General features: G+C 47.6%; 1 protein-coding gene across 13 annotated transcripts in view; it reads left to right on the forward strand.

Moving 5' to 3' along the window:
- The first annotated feature begins 408 nt into the window (after positions 1–408).
- The window catches only part of ARHGAP36 (Rho GTPase activating protein 36), a 30,894-nt gene continuing 9,909 nt past the window's right edge, over positions 409–21,393 (forward strand). Inside the window, exons 1-6 of one of the 13 annotated variants that reach the window (XM_059910608.1) lie at positions 437–566; positions 6,634–6,715; positions 6,920–6,966; positions 8,035–8,124; positions 8,936–9,026; positions 10,864–11,018. Coding sequence is in view for 1 of the 13 variants with exons in the window: in XM_059910605.1 (XP_059766588.1) it covers positions 509–566 (58 nt within the window). In the remaining 12 variants the exon portion in view is untranslated. Of the gene's footprint in view, positions 567–6,633; positions 6,716–6,919; positions 6,967–8,034; positions 8,125–8,935; positions 9,027–10,863; positions 11,019–21,393 lie in introns of all 13 variants that reach the window. The other 12 variants (XM_059910610.1, XM_059910606.1, XM_059910607.1 and 9 more) reach the window with 12 other exon arrangements.

Raw genomic sequence — 21,393 nt, forward strand, 5'->3', positions numbered from 1 at the left:
GGTTTCAGGGCTGGAATACAATCTCACCCTCAGATCTGAGGCTCCCAGGGGCAGGTGCACTATCTCGCCCTCAAATGCCAGCTTCTAGGGGACAGGCTTGCTTTTTACGTGCCAGATTAGGGCCCCTGGGGGCAGGGGCCTCCCTTCCCTCTCAGATTCGGGGCTCACCAGGGCAGAGATGGCGTCTCCCCTCAGACTCTGGGCTCCCCGGGCTAGGGGCACGGTCCCGCCCTCAGAGTCAGGGCTTCCCGGGGCAGGAGCTGTACCTCGGCCTCCCTCCGCGTGGGGGAAAGGGGCTGCGGGACCAGCGGCCTCTCCTCCGGCGGGAGGGGGGGCTCCCCTGAGGCCCTGCCCCCTTCGTGACATGCCCGAGGTGTCCGGTGACCGAAACACTCTTAGCTGGGTGCAGGGTGCGGCTCAGGGCGTGGTCACCGGGGGCTACTTAGGGTAGCTGGCGCGGGGGCCGGCGCGGAAGCCGGCTGCGAGGCTGCGGCGCCGAGCGCTGGCCATGGCGTGGATGCTGGACTGCCTTTTCGCCTCGGCCTTCGAGCCCCGCCCCCGCCGTGGTGAGTGGGGCCCACCGAGTCGGGGGGCTGGGGTCCTTCGCTGGGGCTGCAGGCGGCTGCAGCCCCGGCCAGGCGCCCTGGGGCTTGGCTCGCCGTCCCTTCGCCTCCCTTCCCGCTGGCTTTTAGCTAATTGTTCCTGGCTCAAGGACTGCCCCGTCGAGGCCCCGCATAAATCACCGGCTTTGCCGGGAACAGCGAGCAATCGCGCTAATGGCTCGGCGGGATGCGGGTCGAGCGTGGGGGCGGAGTCGCTGGCTCAGCCGTCCTCGGGGACAGCTAGAGAGTCGGGGCCAGACGCGTAGGAGCACAGTCCTGAAACCCAAGGGCCCTAAAGGCCCAAGGATGAACGTCCCTGGCCGGGCAGCTAGGGCCCGCGAACCCTGAAGATGGAGGTGGGGGGATCCTTTTGCCTTGAAGCTTGTCCCACCTTGTCCCAATCTCAGCTACCGAATATCGACATGGGTCCCTCAGAGTCATCGAATTCAACCCCTTTATTTAAGAGATGGTGACATTGAAGGCCAGAGATGGCAAAGGCCTGCCCAAGGTCATACAAGGAGTTGGCAGCAAATCTGGCTCTGCTGAGGCCCTGCCAATTGCCCACTGCCCCCAAAGCTCCCAATGGCAGAGGCCTGGGGTCTTTAGTCCGGGTCTTCCCTTGGGTACTTTGATATCAATGCTGTTTTCCCTATCCTTGCGGAGTTGAGGACATAGGTGTGCGAAAGATCACAGCACCACTGTGATACGTGGGTGGCATTTCACCCCCTTCTTGGAAGTGCTTCTATAAAGTACGTTTTGGAAACTGATTATTTATTTTTCCTCCTTAAAGTTTCAGGACACTTATCTTTTCTGTTTGAGATTTCCCAGGACCCCCACCCACACTGTCCTTCACTCCCCCTTGGTAGGCCCCACCCCCTCGAGGCTGCCACCTGCCCCCACTGCCACCTGTTTTTCCATAGTCTCCACCTCCAAAATCTATATTGGTGAGAGTGCGTCATTGGTCGCCAGCCATAGACCAAACCTGGGGTTGTCTCCTCTTTCCTCTGCCCCCTCACAGGCCGGGGAGAAGAGGCAGGGAGAGGAGGGGCCTCAGCAACTTAATTTTGCAGAAACCCATGTTTAGTCCTTGCCGGCCCCAGCACCCTGAGAACCATCCCAGGAGTCTGACCTACTACTAAGGGACTGCAGCAGGCTTAGCAAGTTCAAGAGCTGTCTCTGGCAGGCCGCAAGTTCTCTGAGAAAGCAAAAGATCTGCATACACACAGAGAGTTGTTTTGTTCTGTATATTTTTTCAAGTTTATGTGATCCCGGTGAATCGAACAAAATTAAGGGTGTTTTCTAAGATGCCTTTTAAGGCCTTACAGCTCAAACACCCTGCCCTTGTAAAGGGGGTAGGGTGAACCATTCCATCCCTGCCTGGCCTGCAAGGCTGTCGTGTGACTCCAATGAGATCAAGGATATGAAGTCTCCTTTATGAATAACCCCATTGGGAAGGGGTCAGTATCGCACAAGGAAGCCCATCCCCATCTAAAAACAGTCATTTCTATTAGAATTAGGAGGCTTTTCCTTAAACTGAACCCAAATCTCTGTTTTTCTGGCTCTGGCACTGACCTTCACGATCCTTCCAAGAGAACAGTGCCAGCCCTCTCCATTCCCCCACCCCCGCTCACCCCTGTTTTTATCCAGGCCAAACCTCCCCAGTTCCTTCATCTGTTTAACATGTGACATGGCTACAAGGCTCCTACCCGCATCTAGCTGCTCTTCTTTGAGCATGCTCCAAGTTGTGAATGCCCAGTGACCTGGCCAAAAGAGGATTTCCAGCTGTGTCCCTGTACGTATAGTCCTGGATGGCTGAATTTCCCTCTTTTGGAAGCCCACGTTCACACTCATGGTACACAGACACATAGCCACAAATACACACATACATACACATTCCCACACCCGCACATGCCCACATACAAAGTCACCAACGCACAAACACATGCTTCACATGCACCACATACTTTTCACACACGATGCAACATAACCACATCACACACGCATGCACTACACACAAATCCTTTGTACATGCCACGTAGTTCACATACAAATAGCTAATTTATATTGGAAGTACTTTCTTCACCTGAAACGACTAATTTTTTAAAAAGTAAACTCAAGTTCTTTTCAGAGTCTCCATTCTGTATTTTGTTGTTTGAATTCAAGTGCAAGACCTTATATTTGCTACTGCACTTCCAGTCTGATGAGACCTGTCCCCCTACATATGCCAGTGGTACACCACTGCCTACCCCAGCTCTATTACTTGTACAGAGCAGCTACTATATGTGAAGTAGTTCCCAGATGCTGGGCCCTAGTCTCAGTCCTTTACATGTATGATCTCACTTAAGTCACACAACATCACTTTGAAATAAGTAATTAGTCTTTGGGTACAGTTTTTGACCAGGTAAGAGCTCATTCACTGCAACCCTCCCCCCGCCCCACCAAGAAATGCTGTGCAATATGAAAGGTAACTTTGTGCATAACTATTGATATTCCGTAGGGCTACAATTGCCCTTGGTGCCTCCCTTCAAATGCCTTCCAGAAATCCTCAGGAGTCAGAGGGAGGGAGTAGCTGGCCGATGATTGGGAAGAGTGGGGGAAGTATTCTAAATGTCCCGTCACCCACCCAACCACCTCTTGCTAAGGAGACTGTTGGTACGTCAGAACAATCTTTTGAGGGTTGCAATGGGCAGTCGACGACCATATGAAGACATTTGGGAGAGGCATCATTGAGCTCTGGGAAGAAGGGGGACCCAGAAAGGTCTTCTTTCCCAGGGAAAGGGACAGCACGACTGACCCACTTGAAATTCTCTCCCCAGTTCACTCCTGGCATTGGATTTAGCCTCAGACAATTGGACTTCTGTAAAGCAGCCAAAACTCTAAAGCTGAAGGGACCCTAGGGCCCACTTTACATACAAATTTGATCTTTTCTTGGGGATGGGACCCAATCGATTCGCTGAGGCCAGGCCTGGTTGAGCTGCACAGGATTAGTTCCCAAAGCTGGGGCGAGTTTGCCAATGAGACACCCCACTTCCCTGGTCATAGCATCAGACTAGCACCCTCATCCACTAATGGCAGGACTTCCCAAAGTTCCTTTGAAAATCATTTGTTTCCACTTCAAAAGGTATTTCTCCATAGGAAAAAAATGTGACACCCTATAGAGCTTAGGTTCCTAGGTTAGGCCATGCTTTACCAACCATAAGGATAGAATGCAGAATCTGTGTGATGAAAACTGGTAGAAAATAATACTCTTGCAAGTGTACCTCAGGCTCCAGCAGTAGAGCTGACATTCATCAAGCTTAAATATCAAATGACAGAAAGCATATTGGGCATTGATAGAGCAGGATACCAGGTCCCTGAGGGTGACGATGGCAACAGGAAAAGCAGTTTCATTCCCTTTTTCACACTTACCAGCCAAGACAACCTAAATGTCCAACTGTAGTGGAATGGTTAAATAAACTATATGACATATCCACTTGTTAGACTAAGTCTACATCCATAAAAATGCTGTTCATGAAGAATATGTAGCGACATGGAAAATGGTATGATTTATGTGTCAAATATGCATTTTTAAAAGACTGGAAGAAAATTCAGCCACAAGGTAAACTAAGAGATCCTTTTAGGTTGGTGGGATTATAGTTATTTTTTTTTCTTTGTTTCCCAAAATCTCTATTAAGTTTGTTCTTAAATTACTCTTATAATTTAAAGAGGTGTTTAAAAGGCTAACTGAAGGCCTATAGTATACAAATAGTCCATACAATAATTACAATGATCTAAAATCCCACTATACATAGTTTAATCTAAGGGATTTTTTTCTTCAAATTTTAGTTTAAGTGTAATGACTAAATCAGGTCAGCCAAATGTGATCCTCCCAATGATCATGAAATGTCCCCTAACACTGGGTGGGAAAAGGTAGAACTGGTTTGAACCTGCTTTTATAGTTTTGCAATAAGCAAGTTTCTTAGCCTCTTTTAAAATAATATAATAATACCTACATTTCCAGGTTATAAATAATAATCGTTATGATTTTTAATAACTATTTAATAATAGTTATATTATTGTTATTGGAGATATCATTATATTAAGTGCCTTCTATGGTTCATGTATCAAAAGATGTGTTTTAGTCCTTCTTCAGATATTTACTGTGTACCAGTCATCTTACACAAATGATCTCATTTAACTTTCATAACAACTCTTTGAGGTAAGTATTATCATCTTCATTGAAAAGACAAAAACTCAGAGAGGTTCAGTAACTTGCCCACGGCCACACAGTAGCTGAGCAAGGATTACAACCCCTTTTGGTCCGATTTCAAAGCTTGAGTGAGATTAAAAGAAATAGCACATGCAAAGCTTCTAGTGCTATGCTGATATAGCGCAGACATTTACTAGGTGGTCAGTACAATGTTGATGATGTTCCCTTGCCCAGAGTTCAAATTCTGGTCTTTGATCTGCTTGACTACTTATAGATTCCTTTCTATGAAAAGGTGCACATTTCAATTGAAAGATGCAATGCAAACACCACCTGTGTCCTTATTGCTGGGGCTCTGAGTCACTAGGAAACGATTTCTGTTTCCTTCTGGCAGTATCATTTGTTCTCACATGTATCAGCAGAAGTAGGTAGATGGCATGTTTGATGAGCCTTGGCAGCTACTGTCACGTCTCAGATACACTTCTTGAGAAACCACGCGGCTTCCTCGGGATAGGCACCTGCTACCCAGCAACTGGTAGGTCCCTGCACTCAGGGATGCTTATTAAATGCCTGGGGCCTATCTTGAACCCCTGTTCCAACAATTCTCTGTATAGTTTGGCTGACCCTTAATTGTTACCCCTCCCACTTTCCTCCACTAAGCAGGGGCTGCAGGACCTCCTCAGAAGCCGACAGGGGTAGGAACTAGAGAAGATTTTAAATTCCTAAATCCTCAGAGGGACTCACTAATAGATTATCTTGCATGGTGGAGTCCAGGGTCAGTGAGGAGTAGCATGCAGGACGAATAAGAGAGGTGAAGGAGAGGGAGGAATTGAAGACATCCTCCAGAGACTGGGAGCGCCTGAAGCCCGGCCTCTCAGAGCTTTTTCTGCCATGACTCTCAATACTTCTCTACTCTGTAGCCTCTTTATCCCTCCCTGAGATTATATCCACCCCCTACCCTCAACTTCTTAACCTTCACCCACCACTCTCTGCCCAAATGCAGCTTCAGCTTGTAGTGACTTGTTTTTGTCTCTAGAGGGAGGCAATAGCATCAGGGAGGAAAGGGCACAGATCGGGGTCTTCTCTTACTTTACCAAAGGGTAGATTTTATTTTCCTTTAACTGCGAACAGATAACTAACAACTAAATGGAACAGTATTTTAGGTGCTGCAAAATATATCTCAGAGAAGCATCATCGCTCCCCTCATCTACCCCCCAACCTTGGTGGCTGCTAGAAAAAGGGTGGCCTTGGGAGCCCCTCCTAATTTCTAGGTTAGAGGTAGAAAACAAAAACAAAAACAAAAAAACAAAACAGAAGTCGTGGGGGCAGTTTAGCTAAGGAATACTTATGCTGTCTTTCTCTTGGGTACAATGGCACACATTTAAGAGACAGGGTCTGGACTGGGTGTGAAGTGAGGGTTGGGGAGCTCAGTCCATAGCTGGGGTGGGAGGAAGTCTAGATGCCGAGCAGGTAGTTTGAAACTTTCCTGTATGGAGTATTACGTCTGAAACGTTGGTTTCATTAACACTGCCAGGAGAAACTGCAGAGTGAGAATTGGACTTAGGGCCCAGCTCTTCCGGGCTGCATTAGGGCTGATAAAAACATCACCCTAAAAGAAGAGGGGCTATTTCAAGAGTGTCAGACACAACAGTAATGAGGAAAATTGGCTTAGTCAGTCGGCTTCAGTACCTGAACACCCCGGTTGAGACCCTCTGGGCTATATGGGCAGGGCGTGAGTAAAAGCAAGAGAGGGAATTAGCCTTTTCTTGAACATTTATTAGACATGTTAGACATTTGGCTGACACTTTCCATATTTTACCTCCTTGTCATCTGAACATGTCTAAGGCAGGTGTTAACAGCTCCAATCTACAGATGAGAAAACTGAGTTTCTGAGAGATGAAGTAACCTTCCCAAGATCACAGAGCAAGTAAGTGATGGAGCTGGGATACAAGCTCAAAGCTGTCTGAAGGTCCTCATCTTTAAAGGGTTTTACTCACATTTTTCTTGTGAAAACCAAGGTCTCCCTCTTCAATAAAATTCACATTTTGGTTCCTTGCCTGTAATGGGGGTTATTAAAGCATCTTGGAGCTTTTAGCTTCTTCAAAGTTGAAGTTTGTTCCCCATTTCACAGGTCAGAGTACTGGACTGGAGTGAACCAGACAGTCTTCATGAATTCAGGTGGGACTTAACACAAAAGAATTTAGATAGGTGGTCCAGTGCTTGAGCGTATGTGTGTAGGGGTGGGAGGCAGACGCCTCACAGGATCGACTGTGAGGAAGCGGAAGTGGAGTTGGTATATTCAGAGGAGAGTGAGGAGGTGTCAGACTGGCCCCCAAAGCAGCAGGAAAGCCAAGTGCCTGAGACCAGATGCTGGGAGACACCAAAGTTTGCGTGAACTTCTTGTACAGATTTACCAAGGGGCTTCAGCTACTCTGTGCCCTGTGTGACTTACACTAGCCTCTCTAGCAACCCCCCCCCCCACCCTGCACTTTAAAAAAAAAAGACTTTCTGGCTATGTAGTAGTTTAGGCAATGCTTTTCCTGCCCACCCAGGATGAGGTGCTGACCCAGGCCCAGCTGGGGGTGAAGCTTTATGGATGTTACAGCTGCTTCTCGTCCGCACACCAGGCTCATTTGTGCCAGTTGAAAGGGCACAATAATAACAGTAGCAATTTAAATCGTGCTCCTCGCTTTCCGCTTTCCCCCCTGAAAAGTGGCGAAGTGACTCACCACTGTTGAATTGTCCTTCTCTATCCACTCCCTGACCTCTTTGCGGCAGTCTAGGCTGGTTCCCTGGGGGCTGAGCTGGAAGCCCGTTCTTCCAGCGGCCCTTTAGCTGTGACGGAGCCAACCCCCCCCCCAGTAAATGTGTTCCCCCAAAATGCGATGTATTGTTTTAATTTGAAATTCTCAGATGAGGCTGCTTGGAAGGCATTAGAGCAGCATGAACCCATTAGGTAAGCACAGTTCTCCCCGCCAAACATGAATAATACAAAATGGGACCCATTCAGGAATCTTTTGAGGGGGCTCTGCTTGTTTTTCTATATGCAGTTTCATATGGAGATGACTGGTCTGCTTGAAATTTACTACATACCAACTTCTGGTGGTAATGCCGTAAAAATAGGTCCCAGGGGAGCTGTGAAATCATTCCCTTACTCCATCCTGACCCCTCACCCCCATCCCCATCCATACCCAATTCCCCTGACCCTATGGCTAGAAAATGCTCATTCTCTGCTCTTTCTTTCAGCACCAGCCTAAGGAGAGCTCCCAGAACTGGAGGTGGTGAGGTGCTTATGAGCCTAGAGTAATTAAAGATTTTGAGGTGTCAACAAAGCAGGTAATTAGGTGGAGAAGGTATCAGCTGCCTGGGAGACAAAGAAAAGTAATTATGCTGAGCACTCTTGGCGCTGTCAGTAAACTCCAAAGAAAGCTTTGTTGGGAAGGGATACCGTTTGATAGAGACTTCAATGCCTAGCAGAAATGAGGGACTCTTGGTGAGGCTGCCTGGAACAGAAGAAAGGTTTAGGGAGCTTGGCAAACCTGGATTCAAATACCAGCTCTGCCTCCCACTGGCTGTGTGACCCTGGAGAAGTTACTTAACTCCTCTGAGTTCGATTTGTGATGTGCAAAATATTAAGTCATAGCTCTCATTACCTCATTAGGTCATTGTGAAGACTCAAGGAGATAATGCATGTAACAGCACTAGCACAATGTCTGGTATACAATAAGTGCTTAATAAATGGTAACATTATCATGATCACTATTATTATTCTTACTATATACCAGGCATTCTCTACAGGAGCCCAGAGTTTAAAAGGAGAGACAAATAATCGCAGTTATGCATGATCGTGTCATGAGAAGTATGAAGAGTGTAACTATGATGGCTCAAAGGAGGGAGCCCTCAACTGGGAGGGAGGGGTACAGAAAAGCAGAGAAAGTTTTGTGACTCCTGAGTTAGGTCTTAAAAAAATAAGTAGGAGTTTTTCACGAGGCCCAGGGGGAAAGGGATTCCAGGCAAGTGTATGTGCCCACACAAAGCCAAAGAGGTGTGAAACAGCCAAGCCTTGAGCTAAGAGTTGGTCTTTGCTGGGCACGAACTGGGATCTCCTGGGGGAGGGGGGGGAATCAGTGACCAAGAATCTTTCCAGTTTATTCCCACCAGCCCCTGAACCGCGCCTTAGGCACCCTACCTGGCCAATCACGTGCGACGCCCTCCTCTTCTTTCCTCTAAGCAGTCAGGTAAGCTCACACCCAGCCCCCAGCGGGCCTGATGCGCACAGCAGGGGGTCGGCGGACCCAGAGCCGGCAGATCAGGCCGAGGGGAGACTGTGCCCAGGTCGCGGGCCCCTATCTCCTTCCTCGTCCCAGTCCTGGTGCAAAGCCCGCCTCCACCCCCAGTTAAAAAAAACAAGCCACCAAGCACACAGCCACTTGGATTCTTTAGACAACCCCGTGCTCTCTCACACACCACACCGGTAAACTCACGCCGCGACCCCCCTCCAAGACACACACGGTCTTCAGCCCTCCATCCTAGCACGTACATTGGCTGCATGCGTCCCCACCACACACATGAGTACATCACACTCAAACACACACAGACATTGCACCCTCACACACACAAACCTTTGAACACACACGCCTTAAGTAAGCTCGCATATAAAGACACCTTGCTCACAAACACACACACTACACACCACAACAACCACCGCCCGTAAACCCACATTGACACAGCACAGCTAAGGGTAAACACACACCAAACAAATATATACACACAAGCTTCAACGGGCACACACACATACACACACTGCATACACATACCCACTACAGCACGACCACAAACCCCGGCAGAAACATACATCGAACACACCCGTATCCAGACCGCACCCACATAGTCACACTGTCATCGGGCAGAAACATACAACCTACAAACGTGCACACACAAACATCGCACAAACACACGCTCCACGTCCGAGCGCAAACCAAATACACTTCACACCCAGCACTCGGACTAAAACATGCAACACGCACACACACCCCACACCCAGCCACACACGGAACTCACAGGCGAACCGCACTTGCGCGCGCGCACACACGCGTACATGCATACATACATACACATACAGCCCGCCCCCTCCTTCCCTCAGGGCGGAAGAGAAGGGGGCGAGGATGGGAGGAGGGGGAAGCAAGGAGGGGGGGATGGGCGGGCGAGGCGCTGCGGGCACAGACGCTCTTTTCCCTTTGACCTGGGGTGTTGTTCCCATTAACCCGCCTGTTCCCCATTCCCGAGCAAAGGGAGTGAGTGAGTTGGGTCCAGACGGGATCCAGTCCGAACCCGGGAAAACTGGAAGGGCTGGGGAATCCGCCGGCGGGCGGAGGGCACGTGAGCTCCAGCCGGGACCCTGATTCTGCGTTGGTCGGCCCTGCCGGAGGCTCCTCCCCCCAGCAGCCTCCCTCTCAGACCCCTTCGCAGCTTTGACCTCTGCTCCCCACCGCGGGGGGAGGTGGTGGAGGGGGTGGGGGCTTCTTCCCCTCCTACCCGGGAGAGTGAGCAACTGTTAGGGGTGGAAAGCTTTACTGGTTTCAAGAAGTAAGGAGTTTAGATCTGCAGAAAAGCTTTTTGCGAAACCTGTTCTAATCTAGTTTGAAGACGTCTCCTAATAGAGAGCTCACTATTTTGCAAAGCAACTAATTTTTACATAAAAGGCAATGGTTATTAGAAATCACCGACACCGCGCTGGACACATAGTAGGGCGTTATAAATGCTCCTCCTTCCCGCTTTTGTCAACAAATCTGGCAGGGCTATCTGCAGCCCAGCACCAGCCCGCGACAGCTCTGGGGCAGTCGGTGAGCTTTTTCTAGCGCACAAGCCCTCTGGAGAACAGCCGCCTTGGCCAGGGAGCCACCGGCGGCAGGGGGCGGTAGTGTCGCTTAGGGTGCTTTGCACGTCTGGCGGCATAGCCCCCGCGGGACAGTCTGAGGTCCCCTCCCTCTGTGGCGGGCTACAGGGGTCACTCTAGAATACTCCGCGGCCAGATGAACATCTGGCTCCTGTCCTCCGCCTGCCTCCTTTCTGTAGAGATGGACAGCGGGTGAAGGAGAGGAAGAGGAAGAGGACTTCCGCCTGAGGCGGCGCATTGTGTAAAGCGCCTTGCGGTGCAAAGTGCACAAGCTTCGGAGTCCGTATAGGTTCGAATCCCAGCTCTACCACTTCGCAGCTGACTACCTTGGCAGGTCACTGTCTTAAGTTGCGGGGTGGGTGTGAAATTTGAAGGAGGAAATATATGTAAAGCGCTAATTCCAGTTAAAATCCAAAGGGTGTCCATTCCCTTCCATTCCCTCTCCCTAACCCTCACCAAGGATAAAGATTTGGGAGTTTGAGAAAGAGGGGGATCAGAGGCCGGAGATATGACCACCAGGTAATGCCTCTAAGCCAGAAGATGGACAGAGGTTCAATTAGCACTCAATTTCTTAAGCGATGTGCTGTATTTAAGGGAAATGCCTGCACCAGTGATTTTAGTGATGCCACTCACTAGCCACAGGACATTTCAGTTCACAGCCCCAGTCCTTGGGGCTGCAGTGAGGCCACTCTGCCCATCACCTCACCTCTCACAGGGACTTCCTAAACCCTTCCCACCCCCACCCCGAATTCTTCTCCCCCTTTCCAAGTTGCTGAGTTATTTTTTAGTTGTAATGAACACTCATTGGATGCCAGGGACATCTTCTCTTACCTTATGCCTTGCCAGTGCCTAGCACAGTGCCAGATACAGCACTGGCTGTATACATGCGGCAAAGTGACGCCCTGGGTGAAATCCCTTGGAAACACTGAGACTTAGGGGCACATAAGGAGTTATCATAAGGACTCGAGAGAGAGGATTCCAATAGCAGCACCCCAGGCATTGTGGGGATGGAGGGCAGTGGCTTTTGAATAGGGGGCTATTCCGTTCCTCCTGAAAGCCCTCCAGCCCTAAGCTTCCCTGGAAGGGGGTTGTCTCACTGTGGCTGAGGCTTCTGCAGTCAGTTAAGAAGAGAGCCTCTTTCCTGGAGGGCAGAGGCCCTGGCCAGCTAGAGGGTGAGTCACTGTCTCAGAGTTGGGCAGCAGAGGTGGCACTAAAGTGACAATGAATTAGTCCAAGATGGCAAGGGGATACTACCTGAGTGATGATCAGAAGGGGATAAAGCAGAAGCCTGAGCCCTTGAGGCTGGGATTAAGTGGTAGGACGTCTATATGCTTAAACATAGTCAGCACCTAACCCACCTCCACACTTCTACCCCTCCAAGTCCCAAAGGATAGCCAGGCAGCTTCTTAGAGGAGGAAGTGGAGTGGAAATCATCCTTTGGGAGACCTGGGTTCCAATCCTGACTTGGATACTTGCTGTATAACCTTGGGCAAGCCCTTTTCCTTCCTGTTCTCAACACCAGAAGGAAGTTAAGTGGGCAAGGGGCTCTGTGCTGGGCCCTGTGCTAAGTATTTTACCAGTGTTATTTCACACACTGTTCCCCTTAGTGCTATGTGGTGAGCATTTATTCCGCTATGTTGCAGTTGAGAAAACTGAGGCTGAGTGATATTCAATCATCATCTACTTTCTAATATATCATGCAGTCTTTATGTATTTATGTTACCAAGACAATCACTGTAACTCAAGCCAATAACCTGCCAGTCCTCTGCCTAAATTGGCTCCTTATGCACTCAGGTTCAAATCATGTCTCCTGGCTGCCCCCAAAGCCAACCCGTGTTGCTTTCAAGGCGGTTGGCTACCTGGGTGGGTTTCTCTTTTCATCTTCGGTGACACCCACCTACCCCCAATTCAGATCTTTCCCTGGCATATCAGCATAAGATCCCACATTGGAAAGCAAGCATCACCAGAAAGGTGCACCCCAGTATCAGCCCCTTATCACAAGGGTGGGGGATCTGGCTGCAAGATGTTGCAGTGAGGAAGGGGAGCAGAGCTGCCAGGGCCAGAAGGAGGGGCTGCATAAAAAACCAAGAGGAGAGACAGAGAGAGAGAATGCCAGGGACAAATTGGACCAGCCTCAAACTGCCGCTCCCTCCCTCTCTCCCCCTCTCCTGATCTGGTGCTCTAGAATGTATAAAGGGGCAGCACCCAGCCCATTTTCAGCAGGTGGGGAGGGAGAGATCCTCTCCTTCAAAGGAAGGGAAAACCACCCTGAGCATTCAAATTACATTCCTGTGGTGGGTAAGATTTATTTAATTACTGAGGGGTGGGGGTAGGAAAGAGGAGCAGGGGAAGAGGGCGCCTTCTTGGTAGTGCTGGTGCTGAGGTGGTACTTTTAGTGAAAAGAGCGCCACCCATGCTGCTGCCAGAGCCAGAAGCTCGCTCCCTTTGCTAGGGGTTAAGAGAGACTCGCCACTGGGCTTCTGGATCTCACTTCCAAGCCAGATCCCTATGAGCCACATCTCTGAGCCTTTGGGGAATAAGTCCATGTCTTCCTTGGCTACCTCAGTACCTATGTATGCCTGGGGTCAGCAACTGCCCTCTATCCTTCCCCCTCCCCTTCCTTCCTCCTCTCCTTTGCCTAGGCTCTGCTCCTTCTCCTTCCCTCTTGCTGGGCTAAACTAGAGTCTCTGACATTCTTGATTCTCTTCTCCTCTTTCTTTTCCATCCAGTCAACAACACTCTCCCTTCATCCATTTACTTCATCCAGGAGAGGAAAAAATTCAACTGGGAGGGAGTGTAATTGTGTATTTGAAATTCTCCCCACTTGAGATCTTGCGCTTATAACCCCGTATTGCCCTTGTTGCGTCAGATGAGAATATTTTGTGCTTGTGAATAATACATTTTTGCTTGGCTGAATAGTGATTTGAATATATGATTGTTGGGTTGCAGATTAGAAGAAGGCATTTTTGGAAGCAGTATTAGAAGGTAAGATGGTTTGGGCAGGTGTGAATGGCCTTCTGACTTCTCCAGGTGCCAAGAAGATAGAAGAAGAAAGATGAAGACTGTAGTAGTGTGTGTGTGTGTGTGTGTGTGTGTGTGTGTGTGTGTGTGTGTTGGGGGTGGGTTACTGAGACCATTCTCATCCAGATAGGTAGAGGAATTCTGCTTGCTTTGTTGTTCATTGAACTCTGAACAAAATGATCTTTCTTGTCTCTGAGTTTGGAAGATCAGAGGCCCTGGACAAGATGGCGAACAAAGATCAGGAAGAGTGAGGCAAGGAGGGGCCGGGAGTCGCTCCTTGTGCAGTCCTTGTGTGCAAAGGGCTGCCACCTGCCCTTCAATGCCATACTAGTCAGGGCAGAAGGGAAGTGATGAGGGGTAACAAAAAGTGTGCTGAGCGGGGTTCCAGGAGTTTGGGGCCTGCCTTTTGGCTCTGCCACTAATTAGCTCAATGCCCTTTGGTAAGTTTCTTCTCCATCTGAACCTCCACCTCTGCCTTTCCTTCGCCTGTAATGTGAGATTGTGTGGCATGGCCAACGGAAGAGAAAGGGAGCCCTCAAAGGAAGGGACCCTTGGGCTGAATCTTGAAAGAGAAATCAGCTTTGAATAAAGGGAGAGATGATTGTGGGGTATGATAAGAAACAGTGGGAGTAGCCCCGGGAATTTAGCAAACAGGTATGCGTAAGGCACTGAGTTGGCTGCTGCGTAGAAAATTGCTATGAATCAGCTCCTGCCCCACCGCGGGAGCTTCAGAGAGAGAGTGGGGGAATCTGAGCGGCAGAGCGAAGCGCTCGAAGCGCCTGCAGCTCGTCCCAGGACGGGTCGTAGTCGCGCCGCAGGACTGACCAGCGGCTCACGCAGCCATTTATTCCCTGGCCGGACCAGGAGAGTCGCCAAGAGGTAGTGCAGGGGCAGGGCTCCAGGGGCCTGAGTGCAGCCCCTCGAGGGGCTGAGTGGGAGGTGAGTGCCCTCCAAGCGGAGCGCCCGACGTGCGGGAGGGAGGGGAAGCCTGCGGGTCCTGAACTAGGTGCCCAGCTTTTCGCGTTCAATGGCTCAAACGTGGAGCACGCAAGAAAGATTGCCTTTTTCAAATTCTCGGCAGCGGCAAGCAGCAAGAGTGGTTTCTGCGCGCGGCGGGGCTTTGCTTAACTTTGCAGGTTCTGCGCGCTCTTGAGCCACGTAGGGGCGAGACGCAAGGGGCGCAACCCCGCCTGACCACGCTCGCAGCGGCAACCTGTGGCCCGGGACAACCCTTCGAGGGGAGGGCGCAAAGTCTTGGCTGGCCGGTTCCTGTCCCTTTCCCCCTCACCCTGCTCCCCCTCCCTTCACCTTCACCTAGCCCTGGGTAGAGGGCAGACTACCGGGCTAGGGCTCCATTAGGGAGGGAGAGGGAAACCCGCTTAGACCCACTCTCCACTCTGGCGCACAGAAGCCTGCAGAGAGGCAGCGATGCTCTCTCTTTCCAGCTGTGGGCAGTGGTAGCGTGGCCCTGTGTCCTGGAGGTGGCTACGTCCTGTAGAAGAATCAAGGACTAGGCAGAAGTGAGGACTGTGTGTCCACCGTGTTCTTAGATAAACCGGATAATAATAAATGACACTGGTTGTGTTTTGGGGCTTGGAGATGCTCACAGACTTGCCCAAGGCCACTCAGCTGCTTAGTAACTAGGCAGACCTCCTGACTCCTGGTCTAGGGTTTTTGTTTGTTTGTTTGTTTGTTTTTTCTTTTTTGCACTGTGTCATAGCCAAGACAGTGGTGTAATTTTGAAGGAGGATAGATACAGGTAGGTAGACATTGATTTTTAAAAAAAAATACGTTTATTTAAATGTAGTTTAAAAATACCATTCCTATCAGGAAAACATCTCCCACAGCCCCAATTCCCTATGACAGCCATTCAGACAGGATTTTGAAAAAGAAAACTGCAGAAAATTGAATGCTTCTTGGGGGAGATACAATCAAAGGAGAAGGGAAGCAGGTGGGAGTGGGGGAACAAAGGTGAAAGAGAGGTAGCTCTCAGCACAGATTTGGAGAACAACTTTATTCTGAAGGTTTCCTTGACAGATCTCTGTCCAGATGGTTTGGGGAAGTGTCCCTACTGGTCTTTCCTCTCTCGTGCCCACTCTGTAGAAACCCCAGCTGTGGTCTAGAGGGGCAAATGTTTGATGGTTCTTTCTTTAATTGAGAGCCTCCTCCTTCCCTCTGTTGTAGCAAATACGTTGGGTAAGTCTATTCTCTCTGTGTGTGTGTATGTGTGTGTAAATGCATATGTGAGAACGCATGAGGATGTGTGTGTGTGTGTGTGTGTGTGTATGTTTGTGAGAGGAAATGTGTGTGTCTGAAAGGGAATATGTCTTAAAGAAGGGGGCTTGGAACCAGGGGAGTTGAGAAGATGGGAAAAATGAATCAGAGTTTACCGAATGCATACTATAAACCTACAGTTGAATAAGGGTCTGAGTAGTGCTGGTGGACCTGAAGAAATAGTCAATTCTTAACATTCCTTAAAGGAACAAAGGAGAGGAAATGTATTTAAATGAGGGCAGGGAAGGATGATGTTAGACCCATGTCAGACTCTTGACATTTATGTGACCTTCAACTAGGCTGTAAGACCCCAAGGACAGGAACTGGGACTTTCCACCCCAGATGGCCCCCCCCCTTTCCTCCACCATCCCTAACATGGATGGCTTGCACACTGTGCTGAGGAAACCAAAGGTAGGGACTAAATCCCTTTTGTGGGCCAATTAACTTTTTTCTACATTTCAGAGCCTAGGCTGATCCCCCCCAACCCCCACAGTTAGTTGCCTTGCATTCCTGATCATGAAAGACCCAGTGAAGAAACAGTTCAACTCATCCCCTCTGAAAGTGAGCTACCTGCTGACAGGATGTGGTACCCACTTTTACCTTCTATGGATGGTACAAGGGCATTCTTCAATGGGGGCACTGTCTGCTTCATTCCAGATAGCAGCACTTCTGCTCAGTCTTCCTTTCAAATATGACTCTCAGGTATTTGGCGGGGGGGGGGGGGACAATTCCTCACCTTGGTACAGCACTGTACCCTTTGGAGGATTCTTTCATGTCACCCTGTCTTTTATTTAATCTTTACCATAGCCACACGTGATAGATATCATGGTTTTTACTTTGTAAGGTGATGGAACTGAGGCTCACAAAAGTGAGATAATTAGCTCTAAGTGACTTGGTTGGTGAGTGTGTGAACTTACAGGTGGTAAGGCTGGGATTTGAACCCAAGTTCTAGTCCATATCTCAGGACCTTTTCAGGATGCCATGCTGTCAGCTTGGGGAGTGGGCTGAGGCAAGAGACGTGATGGGAGGAATACATAGGGCTTTTGGTGCTTTTCTCTTCTATTCACTCCTCTTCTCTACCTTTCATAATAGTGTTTTTCAAAACCATATATATCTGTATCTTTCTATCTATCATTATCTACCTATCTTATTTACCTATCATATCTTTCTTCTTCTTCTTCTTCTTCTTCTTCTCCTCCTTCTCCTTCTCCTTCTCCTTCTCCTTCTCCTTCTCCTTCTCCTTCTCCTTCTCCTTCTCCTTCTTCTTCTTCTTCTTCTTCTTCTTCTTCTTCTTCTTCTTCTTCTTCTTCTTCTTCTTCTTCTTCTCATCTATCCTATCAATCATCTACCTTCATTCCCATTTCCCAAGAATAGTGTGCATAAAGAAAGACCTCAAAATCTAGCCATCTCCTTAGGAAAGAAAATAATCTTGACTCAGGCCATCCCAGTTCCAGGCAGCAGATGTTGGTGATGTATACCAAGAAATACTGTGGTTTGGTGGGAAGGGCAAGACCAGGCCTGGGGATAGTCTAGTTCCCAGATTGTATTCCTCCATGGCATGTTAGTGCAACTTCAGTTAAGTTACAACCTCTCTGGAGTCCTAGTTTGTTGTTATCTGTAAAATGGGAACATAACACCAAACCTACCTCCTTCCCAGGGGTTGTTGTGAGAATAAAGTGGCATGATTCATTTATCCATGAATCACAAATAGCTGTTTTAATTACAAGACCTTTATGTTCTCTCAAAACTGTCAAGAGTTTATAATCCTATGATTACCCAACAAACACATTGAACACCTATTGTGTGCTAGGGTCGGGAAATAATGGACATGTGGAAAGCTTTTGGGAACATGAAAAGCACAAGAAAAATTAGACATTAAAAAATTACCTTCTATTGATGGAACATCTTACTTTTTTTACTTTTTCTGCCACAACATAATAGAAACAGCAACCGAGAGGGAAAAAAGAGATAAAGGGTGACACAGCTTGTGATGCCAGCACTATTATGCACTCTGACACATACTGCAGATAATACTGAGAATATCTATATCTTGTTGTACCTTCGGATATGACCTCCCTCGGTTTATCAAATCAGGCTTTGATTATGTGTCCATGCTTTTGGTTTCATTATTTAGCTATGTATTATTTTGTAGCTATTAAGAGCAAGGGTGGATGAGGCAGTGGAAAGAGCCCTAGGTCTGAGAACTGGGTTCTTGTCTAGATTCTGTGTCAAATTGCTGTGTGGCCTTGGGCAATCTCCTGTCTCTCTTTGAGCCCCAGTTTTTTGAACTCTAGAATGGAAGCTTTGGGCTAGATGATGGCTAAGGTCCCTTCTATCTCTGATCCATTCTAATCTAAGAAGTTCTGGAAACATTTTTTGATACCAGGGCTTTTCTGAATGTATTTTAACAGTACTACCTTTGGTTTATGAGCTTCTGTTATGGTTTGATGGACTGACTCATGTATTGAAGAACGCTGCCCCCAAATTTAATTATTTTGGGGCATTACACCACATAGGGTAAAATGAGCCATTTTGTTCATCACGACTGCAGCCTTTGCTGAAATGGAGGTTATGGGATAGCAACTTAAAGGCTAACTCATTAATGCTCAGGGACGAATGAGGTAATGTGCCAGCAGACCAAATTGGTGCCTGAATGTTTTCATCTAGAGACCTGTATCTCTTTCTCATGTTGTGATATATTAATGGGGATGTCTTTATCCATTGTCACTGCCTGTAGACATTTGAATACCGTAGATGCAATACCTTTTGGGCACTCAGCCCTGCACACTATCAATTTCTCAAAGTCCAAATTCTCTCAACGGCTAGAAGCAAAATTCTGATGGTGCCATAAAGTGCCTAATTTATTAGGATTCTATCGATGGCATCAGTGCAGTCCTGCTTTTCTCTCAGAGGTGTTTACTAGTGAGCACTGCACCACCCCTAACTATTTAATGGGGGCAATGGAGTAAATTAGTCCCCCAAATTGTGAAGGCTGTGGATTTATGCCTAGCTGAAACATTTCTGTCCTCACAATGTCGAAGAGGGTGACCTTTCTGTTAATTTGTTTCTCCATCTGTGCCATGCGTTTCAGGAGGACGTGAGGAACAAGCTTGATGCCACTCATGTGTGTTTTCCCTCTTCGTATTGCTGGAGAGTTGATCTGGTTGTGCCTCTACTCTTTGTTCAAATTCTCTCTCTTGGTAGCTGCTAATATCCTAGCCCCTTTACTGATTCAAATGAAATTATATGTTATTTTGCTAGTGACGATGTGAAATTGGATGATTTAAAAGACAGATAAATTTTTGAGACTTACAAGCATTTTACTAATCTGAATAATAGCATTTAAAAAATGGACCTATGCAGTTAGTTTTTCTAAATTTTATAAGATAATTTTTTATACTTGACCCTGATGTCATTGGAGATTGAAGAAGAAAGATCTATTCACAACAATCCCCCAAGATCTTTTTACCCGTTTTCATTTAATTCAAATTTAGTAGAGAGTGAACTAAGTCAGATGCATCGATACAAATTCTAATTTTATGTAATTACTTTTGAAACCTGATATTTTCTGGTAAAGTCAGGCCCTCTGCAAAGAACCTTCACTATCAATGTGTTTATTAAAAACCAGTGCTAAATATCACATGTACATTATTCATTTAATTCTTACACAGTTGGTGAAATGGATACTGGATCATTTCCCCATTTTATAGAGGAAGCCACTGAGGCTCAGAATTCAACAAACTGTCCTAAGCTCGCACAGCTAAGAAATCACAAAGCTTGGCCTTGAACTCAGTTCTATTTAGCTCTGACTCCAGGGACCATTACAGATATTTGTCTAAGGATATTGTTTTTGCAAATGTGTTGAATTCTATGCTGAAATTGAGAGGGCTTACTTTCGTCTTCCTTCTTCCTTTTTGATGTCATGGTCACTTCAGGCCAATGCCAGGACATGCTGAAGGGGAAGGGGAAGACACTTCGGAGCAAGAGAGGTCTCTTAGCACCTTGTTCTCTGTGAGGAGCCTCCTTTTGTGATCAGCTCATAGTGTTGAAGCCTAGTTATTGGTCCCCCCTCCCCAACCTGCTCATCTGCTTCTTATCTACGCACACTGGACGTCCTAATTCTGCTTCTGTCTGGTATTCTACTGGTGCCTTGAGAGTATTGAAGGCAAGCAAGACAGTGTCAATTTTGCTGGCAGAATTGTGGCATATGATTGCTCTTAAGTTTAGCCCTGTATCTTTGAGCAGGAGGCAATGACAAACAGTTTATTCTAAGGCCTTTGATTTCCTTTGGAATTGTAAGCATCTAGGCTGACTCATCTCTCAAAGGCTTCTCTCTCTCTCTCTCTCTCCCTCTCTCTCTTTTGGCTGACGTTGTTTTGAGGTTCTCTTATTTGTTCTCACCTTATTTTGGGGGGAGAAGAGGGATTGATTTTCATCTTGATTTTTGGGTGAAAGAACCAGCTATACTCTTTGGATGACCAGATTGTAACCCTTGGCAAGAAGAAATAGCTGCAACTCCAAAACAGGTACAAAAATGTCTAAATTGGGGTAAAGGGAAAGAGGGAGCCATGTAAAAAAAAATCAATCCAGAGCTAGGCTGTGTGTGTCAGAATGAGACCCTTGGCTAATAGATTTTGGACCTGCCATTGTGAATGGGGGATTACTGGCTGCTTAGTTTGGGACTGTGGTTAGGTTCTCTGCATGTGCCTTTGGTTAAGATGGTCATTTTGTGGATGCAGTTTGGTGGTTGGGCTTAGGTGTTTACTCTGGGTCCAGGGGATATTGATTTTCAGTTGAAGGGACTTCTTTTAAAAATATGTATGCTAAGAATTTTCCTCTTAGCTCAGTTCAAAAGGTATAGAAATACTCCTTCCTCGTCCTATCTCATACTGAACTTCAGTTATCCGGCAGATATTTATTTCTGACATGTGTGACTTTGACCATTAAGGAAAGTGGGCAAAAGAGGATTTTGGAAACAAAAGAAGTGAGGGATTTTTTTTTTGACAGAGCTCATTTATATAGGTTATTGGATGATAAACTTCTACCTCCCTTTTCTCTGTCAAAGCCACATTACCTGATCTTTGGAGTTTAAGCACCCCCTCCCCCATAATATATAGAATATTATCATAAAACTCCATGGGCAAGGGGAGCTCAGAAAAGTAGCATGTGACCACTTCCCTTCTTGCCAAAAGGTTTAGTTCCCCACGTCCCGAATTATCTTCTCTTAGGAACAAGCATCCACACACTCACCCAAACCATAAACTTCGGAGCTATCCTTTCCATTACAATAAAAAATTTTCTCTAAGTTCTGTCAATTATACCCATAACATCCATCTCCTGCTCCAGCCCCATTGATACTGACTTGTGTCAGCATCTCTTGCTTCTTGGCTGATCTACCTACTTCAGGCTTTCTA

The sequence above is a fragment of the Balaenoptera ricei genome, chromosome X, assembly GCF_028023285.1.
Source record: "Balaenoptera ricei isolate mBalRic1 chromosome X, mBalRic1.hap2, whole genome shotgun sequence".
In the NCBI taxonomy this organism is placed as follows: Eukaryota; Metazoa; Chordata; class Mammalia; order Artiodactyla; family Balaenopteridae; genus Balaenoptera; species Balaenoptera ricei.